This window comes from Leptonychotes weddellii, chromosome 2 (assembly GCF_054177405.1).
Source record: "Leptonychotes weddellii isolate Sample4059 chromosome 2, ASM5417740v2, whole genome shotgun sequence".
Taxonomy (NCBI): domain Eukaryota; kingdom Metazoa; phylum Chordata; class Mammalia; order Carnivora; family Phocidae; genus Leptonychotes; species Leptonychotes weddellii.
This window is the reverse complement of record NC_138370.1, coordinates 139,593,330-139,604,842: the sequence shown is the minus strand read 5'-3', so window position 1 is coordinate 139,604,842 and position 11,513 is coordinate 139,593,330. Positions and strand designations below refer to the sequence as shown.

The window sequence follows — 11,513 nt, the reverse complement described above, 5'->3', positions numbered from 1 at the left end:
TTTTTTTTTTTTTTTTTTGCTGTGTTTTCTTGGTTTGTTTGTTTTAGGCCAGTTTACTCAAGAATCATGAACACACATCTTAGTTTCCAAAGCTAGTGATGGAAAAAATTAAATCCCATGAAGTCTTTCCATTTCATGTGTTGGGGTTTTGAGCAAGGTAGGGACCCAGGACATCCCAGAAAAAGGCTTAGGTCATTTTTTTAATGGGATATTCTAAAGCTTGCACCCCCCCAGGGGCCCCTCTGTGGGACCTCTCCAATCGAAACTTGGGTGCTTCGCAGCGTCCACACCTGTAAGCCTGTGCGCAGGTCTTTCATTGACTTCAGTCAGATCATGAAATCAGTGACTTCACGTGGGAAGTGATGGGGAGGAGATAAAATAAGGCGAGTGGGGATGCGCAAGAAAAGAAACGGATAAGGAAAAAGGGGCCTTTTCATGGGATTGACCAGAATAGACTGTTCCATGGCTTCACCTTGGGGCTCCTTGGGTCCCTCTTAATTTTCCCTCCCTTTCCCTGCTTGTGTCCTGCGCCGTTTGGTTTCAGTCTCTCTCCACTTCTCTTTCATTCCTCAGATTTTGCAGCAGGCAATTGGAGTCAAAGACTTGGTTTCTCCAGGTCTCTACTGAATATTATTGGGTGGTTTACCGCATCCCCCAAAACACAGACATTTAGGCATATTTTTCTCCCCGTTTCCTCTCCCTGCCTCACCTTCACTGCTCCTTCCACGCCTGTGCCCTGGGCTCCCCTACCTTGGTCAGCCCGACTGTGAGTGCAGTGGGTCCTGAGCCTATTAGGGGCCCGTGCATGGCAAAGGGATGTCCTCCAATTGACATTGGTTTTGACTTTCAAAAACTCGAGATCAGAATGGCTTGTCAATAAAAAGATACTTGTTGTAGCCCAAGCATCTTTTCCAAAGGTAGTGGTTGAGTTTCACGTACTTCACATACTCTCTGTAGCGAAACACAAAGCAAATGACAACCTATTTTGAGCGAAAATAGCTCCAGTTTGGAAGTTGAGTAAATACGTGTGTGCTTGTTTTTCACATTCTTCATTTCAATGGATTAAAAGGAACAGTTCTCGGGCGCCTGGGTGGCTCAGATGGTTAAGCGTCTGCCTTCAGCTCAGGTCATGATCCCAGGGTCCTGGGATCGAGTCCCGCATCGGGCTCTCTGCTCCTTGGGAGCCTGCTTCTCCCTCTGCCTCTCTCTCTCTCTGTCTCTCATGAATAAATAAATAAAATCTTTAAAAAAAAAAAATAAAAGGAACAGTTCTCTTATACTCTCGGATGCATTCTGAGACCATAAAAGCCAGACTTTTTGGAATTTGAAAGCTGCGTGCAATCCAAAAGGGTTTCAGCTTCAGATGGCTCCTGTCATGATCTTGGGGTCCCGTTGGGCTATGGGATTCTCTTTTAGGTATCTTAACTGCTTTAACCATGAATCTTAAAGCGAGGTATTTTCGACTAAAATGATGCTATTAATGTTTTCCATGTTGCAAAGCACAAAAGGAGCGAGGCTCCCCAGTGGTTTTATTGGCTAACACTGCTTCTGTTTGACGCTTGATTTTCCAGTTTTCCAGAATGATGGGGACTTCCCTTCTGGCCCTCCTGATCTTAGGCTGTCTCCTCACAGGTAAGGATCCCAATATTCTCCGACTTCACTGTTCTGGGGGAACCCTTGCCTTCTAAGTTCTGTGCTCTGGGAGTGTATTCCTTGCACTCTGCAAACACAGTCCAAGAGAGGGGAGGGAAGTCGAAAATGTTGAGAAGTTACCTAGAATGACCACAAGCCTTCAGTTCCCTTTGCTGGATCGAGCTAACTCCAGTTCAAAAGGAATGCTCACCAGTGGCAATTTTAGTATATGTATAATCCTGGCATCGAAACGTGGTAGGAATCATTGCCTAAATTTGCCCATTGCTCTTTTCTTTTTCCTGGGACATGGATTTCCGGAGACGTTTGCAAATGTTCGAAGGAAATAAACGATGGAAAATTCATGTCCAAGGAATCATACCTGTCTTAAGTGGAAGATGCTTAAATTGCTGGAAAAATCTTAGAGCCACGTTTTCCCTTGGAATCTGATTGATAGAATATTTGACTCTTGGGAAATCTTACTAACGTTTTTCTACCAGGAGGATACCACTTGGACCATTTGTGGAAATATTTATGGGCGTTTTCTTAGTTTTCATCCAGATGTTTATACATCACAGATGTTCACCGTGAACCCAATGTTTTTCTGGTCTGAGGAGTTAACTTAAGTCTGTTAGCGTCTGTGGGGCTTATCTGTATGGACATGTTAGCCTTGAGCAAGGGTTCAGTAGTTCCAAACACCACCAAGTATACCCCGTCTGCGGGAGGATAGGTGACCCAATGCACTTATGAACCCGGCCTGAGGCTGCAAGAGTCATAGTGGGTGCATAGTGAAGTTGGGTGGGGTTCCCACATTGGGCTCCAAAGGAGATTAGAGACCATAGATTAATAATTAAGTCATAAAATCTCTTCTGTCGGTTTTATAGACAGGGAAAACTGGACTGAAATTTTAGGTTCTAAGATGAACTTAGAGTTTTCTTTAAATAGTCCTACTTTAAAAATGTAAGTATTTAAGTATTCTTTAAGTATTTAAGTATTCTTTTTTTTTTAAGATTTATTTATTTATTTATTTGAGAGAGAGAATGAGAGAGAGAGAGCACATGAGAGGGGGGAGGGTAAGAGGGAGAAGCAGACTCCCTGCTGAGCAAGGAGCCCGATATGGGACTCGATCCCGGGACTCCAGGATCATGACCTGAGCCGAAGGCAGTTGCTCAACCAACTGAGCCACCCAGGCGCCCAGTATTTAAGTATTCTTAATTTAAAAATTAAAATCCAGGGGCGCTTGGCTGGCTTAGGCAGTAGAACACGAGACTCTTAATCTCAGGGTCGTGAGTTCAAGCCCCACATTGGGTGTGGAGCCTACTTAAAGATAAATAAATTAAATTAAATTAAGCGAGGAAGCATGCCGGAGTGTTGTGAGGAATGGAAAAGACATGATTCTTGAACACAGACCTGCTTTGTGCTTCGTTCAGTCTCCCCGCCCTGGTTCTCACCCCATTTCGTACTGAGGGGAGCGTCTGCAGGGAATGTGGACAATAAAGAACCCATATGTGCTCGCGTCTCTGCCCTCTTGGGATGCTTTATGGTCACACACGAGAGTCTGAAATATGGAATTGGAATCAGGCGTCCTCTCTCCATCTGAGTGTTCGCTGGGGTGAATCTCAGGGTTTGGTGGGGCTTTTGAGGCCTTTGGAGCATTTGCTGCTCTCAGCAGATGCCGCGGCTGTTATAATGGGGGGCCTTTCATGGGCATCCAGGCTAACGGATTTTGGCGCAGAAACGGCCATTGTTGCCGTAAGCCACTGCTGTTGGCTCTTCTCGGTTCTCTGGGTGAGACTGTCCTTTCTGGCTGCGCCCTATTCAGAGCCTGTTTCCTTTTACAGGGCCCAGCCTAATCCTCTGCCAGCTTTCGTTACCGTCTATCCTCCCAAACGAAAATGAAAAGGTCGTGCAGCTGAATTCATCCTTTTCCCTGAGATGCTTTGGGGAGAGCGAAGTGAGCTGGCAGTACCCCATGTCTGAAGAAGAGAACCCCAACGTGGAAATCAGGAATGAGGAGAATAACAGTGGCCTTTTTGTGACCGTGCTGGAGGTGGTCAACGCGTCGGCGGCGCACACAGGCCTGTACACTTGCTATTACAACCACACTCAGACGGAGGAAACGGAGATCGAAGGCAGGCACGTCTACATCTACGTGCCAGGTGAGCCGTGCGGGCCCCTGCACCATGCTCCTGGCCCTGCCCCTCCCGCCAGCTGGGTCAGCGTCTTAAGAAATACGAACACGATAAACATTTACGGGAGGAAATGTGACAAATACAAGAGAACGCACGACGTTAAACCAAGGTCACTTGTGAGACCATTATCGAGAAACATGTATGGGTAACGTTTTGGAACCACGTTAAATTTTAGAAAATATTTTTATCAGGGCACGTTTCATTGGCATTGTGCAAAAAAGTCTGAAACGACTTCATTTCTGTTCAGCTCAACCAAGCTTGACGAGTATTTGCAGCTTATTTGTTGTGTGTCTGGCGCTATGCGAAGTGTTGGGGACACGAAAATTAATTAGGTATCTTGGAGCTGCTTATCGTTTATTTTAATAGCTTCCAAATAACCATGCTATTCTTTCAGATGGCATGAAATATATATTCTTGATTAATTAGGTGGGCTTTTTAAATTCAAATCTGGGGGCAAACTCCATACTAATGATGTTGTCTCCCGACCTGTGAGAAGCAGGTGCCAAGACAGGAGTAAGATGGGATGAAGCACGCTAGGGCTTGTCGAGGGGACAAGCCTGTGCGAGAAAATGGGGAGGGATCCAGCAGAGCCTGGGAGGGCTGTTTGCCCGCATTGTGGGTGTGACCTTGAATGGAGGAGGGAAGGAAGGAAGGTAGAGTAGATGAGTCCTAGAGCTCTGTGTCAAGGAGGTCTGGGACCTAAGGAACCCCAGTGCCACACAGTCCTTGGCTGGGGGCCCCTTTGGAGGGCATGGCCTTGGGGTGTGAGCCTGCTCCTAGAGTGGAAGATGGTGTGGTGCTTTCTCCCAGCAGCCCTGCTAATCAGCTAGGCTTAGTCATGAGCTTGAGGTTCATTTGGTTTACCACCCAGCTGGTCTGCCCCGTGCATTCCTTGTAATGATCTAAGTCTACATCTGTACCTGTATCTATGTTTTATCTGTTCCTTTGTGTGTATCTGTCTCTCTATATCTTTATAAATCTATATCATCTCTGTCTGTATCCATCTCTGTCTGTATCTATCTCTATCTGTGTATATTGGTTTCTACCAAGGACAGTTGTTTAAAGAAGAGCCATGATACTATTTAAACATTGCATGGATAGTGCATTATGGTAGGGAAGACTTGCATTTTTATTTTTATTTTTTTTTAAGATTTTATTTATTTATTTGAGAGAGAGAGAATGAGAGAGCACATGAGAGGGGGGAGGGTCAGAGGGAGAAGCAGGCTCCCTGCTGAGCAGGGAGCCCGATGCGGGGCTCGATCCCGGGACTCCAGGGTCATGACCTGAGCCGAAGGCAGTCGCTTAACCAACTGAGCCACCCAGGCGCCCAAGACTTGCATTTTTAAAGGAAGCCCTGGCTGATGTGTTATGAATATCAAAATGCATATTTTAACCTGAGATGAATTCGTAGCTTTGTTTGCTGAAATCTTTACTAACAGAATTCAAGGATTTGGAACTCTGAACACAAACTCAAGTAATGGAAATCTTCGTACATAAATTAAAAGGGACTATAGCTAGAGTACTTGGCTTAAAGCAAATAAATATACAAACTATTGATAACTCTTGCCATCTTGTTTTGGCAGAGGTGAGGTAAGGGGGTCTCTGAAATATGTCTTCCTGTCTTTCTGCCTTTTCCTTGTAAGTTTTTTTTTTTTTAAGATTTTTTAATTTGTTTAATTTGACAGAGAGAGACACGGCGAGAGAGAGGGAACACAAGCAGAGGGAGTGGGAAAGGGAGAAGCAGGCTTCCCGCTGAGCAGGGAGCCCGATGTGGGGCTCGATCCCAGAACCCCGGGATCATGACCTGAGCTGAAGGCAGACGCTTAACGACTGAGCCACCCAGGCGCCCCATTATTTTTTTTAAATCAGCCACTCTTCTTGTCCTCTGTAACTGTGGGTGCCCCACGGATCTCGACTCTCTTCATTTCTTTCATGACATTCTTAACTGTCTGAACCCTCTTCCTAACAATAAAAGGTTTTGTTTTAAGAAGGGTAGGCGTTTAGAATGTCACCCCAGCTTTGTTCACACATAAATGCCCCCTGCTTTGAAGAGAATGGTAGGAATATGGGCTTGTTAAAGGCATATGATGTTTTGATCATCTTTTTGTTTGTTTGTTTGTTTTGATCATCTTAAAATTGTCCAAAAATTCTCCCCTACCCTCAGCACAAACACTATCCAAGTAAGTTCTGCACTGCTGTCAGTTAGAGATCTTTTTATCTGTAGTCATGGAGAGTAAGGGGCCCTTCTGAACCCGACGTTTGAGACTCTCAGTATTCCGTACTGTAGTAACTTACATAGCTGGTTTTCTTTTGGAAATAAAATTCTCAGGCTGTGGAACTGTAAATTCTATTTATTACTTGACAGATGATTTTTTTAAATAGGTTTCTGTACTACTTTTCAGTAATACTGACTATAGACAATAGGAATTTTTAAATTCTTTTTTTGGGGGGGTCTGGGGTTTTTATTGGTGATCGTGGTCTGGGGCACATGTCCTCTGAAGCATCCAGGCACTAACTGGTCAGAACAAAGACAGGGTCCAGGTATCCTTCATAAGTCACTCATTCCCTGAAGTCAGGGGTCTTGGCATCAAGGTGTTTGGAATCAGTGGTCTTAGAGGATGTTTATGACCAGAATTTTTGAAATTATGAGTATTTTCTCTTGTTTTGAATAGACTTGATTATTGATCATTTTTTCAGTAGTGCTTAAATTTTGATTTCAACTCCTGGCTAATATTTAGTCATCACCAATCTTTTTACTAGGGTACAGGCATTTTGGTGTTATTCATACTTTAAAATAGCCTTCTAGGGCGCCTGGGTGGCTCAGTTGGTTAAGCGACTGCCTTCGGCTCAGGTCATGATCCCGGAGTCCCAGGATCGAGTCCCGCATCGGGCTCCCTGCTCGGCAGGGAGTCTGCTTCTCCCTCTAACCCTCCTCCCTCTCATGCTCTCTGTCTCTCATTCTCTCTGTCTCAAATGAATAAATAAAATCTTTAAAAAAAAAAAATAAAGTAGCCTTCTAGCTCTTACAGTGATTAATGTCAGTGTGGTGACAAGTTCTGGATATATGTGAAGGTATCATTCATACCTAATGTGATTAATGCCAGTGGGATAATTTTTCTTCTGAATATATGTGTAAAGGTGAAATTAATGCCTAACGTGTTTTTCTTTCTTTCCCAAACTATAGACCCGGATGTAGCCTTTGTACCTCTAGGAATGACAGATTATTTAGTCATCGTGGAGGATGATGATTCTGCCATCATACCTTGTCGCACAACTGACCCCGAGACTCCGGTGACCTTGCGCAGCAGTGACGGGGTGGTGCACGCCTCCTATGACAGCAGACAGGGCTTTAATGGGACCTTCAGCGTTGGGCCCTATGTCTGCGAAGCCACCATCAGAGGGAAGACGTTCCAGACCATCCCGTTTAATGTTTATGCTTTAAAAGGTACTTGTAACCTTCTCTCTCCTTCTTTAAAGAGCTAAAGGCAAAATAACTAGATGTATACAGGATTTTGTTTTTTTAAACCATAGTCCCTGGTGATGGAGACCCTGAATATTTGGGGATTTAGGACCCCACCTTTACCATACGTTAGGCTGCCCTCTGTGGCTGTAATAATATTAAGCTTAGCACTACTAAAAACAAATGCTTCCTTACCCCTTGTAAGATTTCATATTTCATCAGTTGACTTCGAAATACTGTAAGGAATTCTTTTCTCACATAAGCCTCTTACTGTTATACCCACATTCCTGACTACAGAGGCCCTAAAAACAAACACACACCTGTGGGGGTTGGATGCATAGATTAACTTCAGTAACTTAAGAAAAGTGATTTTGATTTCGAGCAAAGCTTGTTGCTACAGCCCTCCCTTTGATGTGAGTGGTTCATGTGAATGGGAAAGGGTAATGCGTGTTGGGGGTCAGCAGTTTGGGGTGAGCAGAATGCCACTGAACGCTGGGTAAGGGCTTCTTTTATGCCAGCACTGTGCTTGGTTCTAGAAAAGCGCTGAGAATAGTTGAGCAGCAAGGTGGGAGAGAGAAGGAGAGAAATGGTAAGGGAGGAGCAAAGTGCCCAGAGCAGTGCTGGTCAGAAAAGGCTGGTTGATTAAATGAATAAATACATCTATAAAGGTGGTTGCAGAAGAGGAGAGCCATCCTTAACCCAAATGCTCAGGAATGTGGTGTTCTGTCCGATTGGAATTTAGTTTTACTCTTGTTACTATTTTGTGTGTAGGTGTTTGTAGGTATGTGTGTGTGTTATTTTATAACTATGTGCCAAATTATATATGCCAACACAAAATCAAAGTTTCTGAGACTTCAAAAAACTTGTCTTGATCACAGTGGTTTGAAAATTATTTTTCTTGGGCCAGCTTGGTGGCTCAGTTGGTTAAGCATCTGACTCTTGACTTGGGCTCAGGTCATGATCTCAGGGTTGTGAGATTGAGCCCTGAGTTGGGGCTTAAGATTCTCGCTCTTCCTCTTCCACTGCCTACCCCCCCGCCAACAAAAACAAACAAACAAAAAGCTTAAAAAGAGAAGAAAACTATTTTTCAGGGTTTTAAAAGAGAAAGCAAACCCAAACCTTATAAGGTTCTAACTATACTGTGGATAATGAGGTCCTTTTGTTTGTTCTTCTTTTAAATAGCAACATCAGAACTTGATCTAGAAATGGAAGCTCTTAAAACTGTGTATAAGTCAGGGGAGACGATTGTGGTCACCTGCGCCGTCTTTAACAATGAGGTGGTTGACCTTCAGTGGACTTACCCTGGAGAAGTGGTAGGTACCTACAAGGCTCCTGGTGGCATGGAGCAGAGCACAGCAGGGCTCAGAAGACCTGTCACTGACGGGGCATGACACCGATCTTCTCCAGACTTCAGCTTTCCATCTCTGCTGTGAGCCCATTTGACTAGATCACTTTATGGCTCATTGGGCAATGGGGGAGATTGAGACGCTAGCTGGACCAGGACCTTCAGAATCTATAAAGGTTGTACACTGAGCCTTCTTTTTCATAAGAAAGAAAGAAATAGGAAGGTTCTATACATACAGCTCTATCTGTCTATCTATCTGTCTATCTATCTATCTACCTCTCTATCTAATTCCCCTTCACTCCTGATTTGCAAATTTCTGTTCCCTGTTCTTTTTTGGCATTTGATAGCTTCTCTCCTTTTATCCATTTCTCTCCCCTGTGCTTTTGCTTCCCCTCTTCCTGTCTCTCCAGGGCATTGATTGGAAATTGGGCATTTTCACATATGACATTATGACCTCATGCACTGAAGAGACATTCATAATCCTATATGTGTACATCTTCCCGGAATATGAGGCAGTTTGATTTTACTGTTCATGCTTGATTACCCTTAATCCTTAAAGCATAAACATTTCTTCTCATTTATTGGAGATAGACATTTCCCCCCAAACCATAGTACATGCTATTTGGCCCCAAAATATATAATCTAAGTATTGTTTTATAAAACAAAGCTTTCATCAGATAATAAAAATAATACAGGTTTATCATCATAATGTTATCAAATTTAGAGAAACAGAGGAAAAGCCACTTCCCAGGACATCACTGTTAATATTCTAGGAAGATAAATCCTTTCAATACTTTGTATACAAAATAAATGTAATCATTAATAGGTATTATACTTTTAATAGTACTTTGTCACATCATTTTTCCTCTGGCAGTATATCACAAACACCGTACTATGCCATTAAATATCCTTTTTAAAACGTGATTTTCTAAGGCACTAGCTTAAGAAAATTTTTTTATTAGACTATTTTTTAGAGCTGTTTTAGGTTTGTAGTGAAATTGAGCAGATGGTACAGAGATTTCCCATTAGCCTCTGCCCTGTGCATGCACAACTCCGCCCCGCCCCCTTACCAATAGCCCCGTGGGGTTGGCGGGGGGAGGACATTAGAATCCAGGAACTTACATTAGCACCTCATCCCCACCCACGGTGTGTATGAGGGTTCACTCTCTGGAGCCAGCTTTTTAAAGTGGTTTTCCTCCCCTTCTGCTGTAGAAAGGCAAAGGCATCACCATGCTGGAGGAAATCAAAGTCCCGTCCATCAAACTGGTGTACACTCTGAGGGTCCCCGAGGCCACGGTGAAAGATAGTGGAGATTATGAATGTGCTGCCCGCCAGGCCACCAAGGAGGTCAAAGAGATGAAGAAAGTCACCATTTCTGTCCATGGTACATTCTGCTTTCTAAAATGTCAGTTGTCCCTGATGCTCAGGATCCACCGCGTGGTAATCATTACTTAATGGAAACTCTTCCCTGTACAGAGAAAGGGTTCATTGAAATCAAACCCAACTTCAGCCCATTGGAAGCTGTCGACCTACATGAAGTCAAACATTTTGTGGTGGACGTGCAGGCCTACCCGCCTCCCAGGATATCCTGGCTGAAGGACAACCTGACTCTGATTGAAAATCTCACGGAGATCACCACGGACATAGAAAGGATTCAGGAAATAAGGTAAAGAAACACCCTTCCCAAGTATGCATTTCTTTTTACTGTGTCTCTCTAGATAGACTGAGGTTTGTGCATGTCTTACAACACAAACCAAGACTCAATCTAGAAAATGAGAAGTCTGACACAGGAGATACTTGAAATCAAGTACCTTTAATGATAACGTTGCCATGTGCTAATACTGTGCTGATAAATATTTAATAATAAAATAAGAAAAAAGAACTAAAGAGCTCTGTTCCCAATGAAAGATCATTTCCTGCATCCAGGAAGGGATGGAGGAAAGGAAGTAAAGTTGGACCCACTTGGATTGGATATATTCCATGACATCCACCATCTGTATGGCAAGTAGACATGTATGGTGATGCCGTACTTTCGGGCCCTCAAAATCCTTCCACACATATAATTTCATTTAACTAATTCTGGAAAGGACACTGTGCTATTGCATATGGTTATCCCACGCTACACAGAAGGACGCTGAGGCATGGAGAATTTCAGGGATGCCTGAGCTTGTCACGCTTTGTGACCAGCGCTCTTCCCATCCATCCTGTGGCTTTTTGGCACTGTGATGCTTTACACGTTTACTTATTTATTTAAAGATTGATTGATTGATTGATTTGACAGAGAGAGAGAGAGAGAGCACAAGCAGGGGGAGCGGCAGAGGGAGAAGCAGACTCCCTGATGAGCAGGGAGCCTGATGTGGGGCTCGATCCCAGGACCCTGGGATCATGACCAGAGCCGAAGGCAGATGCTTAACGACTGAGCCACCCAGGTGCCCCTGTGATATTTTATAAAGAAGGGCAATCAAATGGGCAAATACTTTATTGATGAACCCATAAAAACACACAGAGTCAAATGTCACTTATAACACATGGAAGAAATCTTTAGGGGAAACTTCCCTTTAATAAAGTATGAAGAAATAGATTTTTCTAATTTATTTTTTTAAAAGGTGATGGAATCTTGTGCTTTATTAGTACTTAAGCATCAAGAAGGTGCATTGTAAGAAGCCTTGCTCCATTCCTGCCGCCATTTGCCCTGGTCTCCCTGCCTCCCCAGGCAGAGGGAAGTACTTTTATTAGTTTCATTAGGTTCTTCTGAAACCTTCCAGAGTTTCTTTAAGCAAATACCAACAAGCAGGAATGTCATCCTGGAGACCTCTCCATGTCAGTGTGTAGACTGTGTCCTGTTGCTCGTCTCAAGATGTCTGGGCTTCTGTTTAAGAATTAAGTG

General features: G+C 43.7%; 1 protein-coding gene across 7 annotated transcripts in view; it reads left to right on the top strand.

Annotated features, from left to right (window-relative positions):
- The window catches only part of PDGFRA (platelet derived growth factor receptor alpha), a 115,325-nt gene that overhangs the window by 79,090 nt on the left and 24,722 nt on the right, over nt 1-11,513 (top strand). For all 7 annotated transcript variants that reach the window (XR_004072391.2, XM_031018376.2, XM_006747506.3 and 4 more), the window contains 6 exons: nt 1,572-1,632; nt 3,471-3,788; nt 7,006-7,266; nt 8,464-8,594; nt 9,839-10,010; nt 10,103-10,292. Coding sequence is in view for 6 of the 7 variants with exons in the window: in XM_031018376.2 (XP_030874236.1) it covers nt 1,572-1,632; nt 3,471-3,788; nt 7,006-7,266; nt 8,464-8,594; nt 9,839-10,010; nt 10,103-10,292 (1,133 nt within the window). In the remaining variant the exon portion in view is untranslated. The remainder of the gene's footprint in view (nt 1-1,571; nt 1,633-3,470; nt 3,789-7,005; nt 7,267-8,463; nt 8,595-9,838; nt 10,011-10,102; nt 10,293-11,513) is intronic.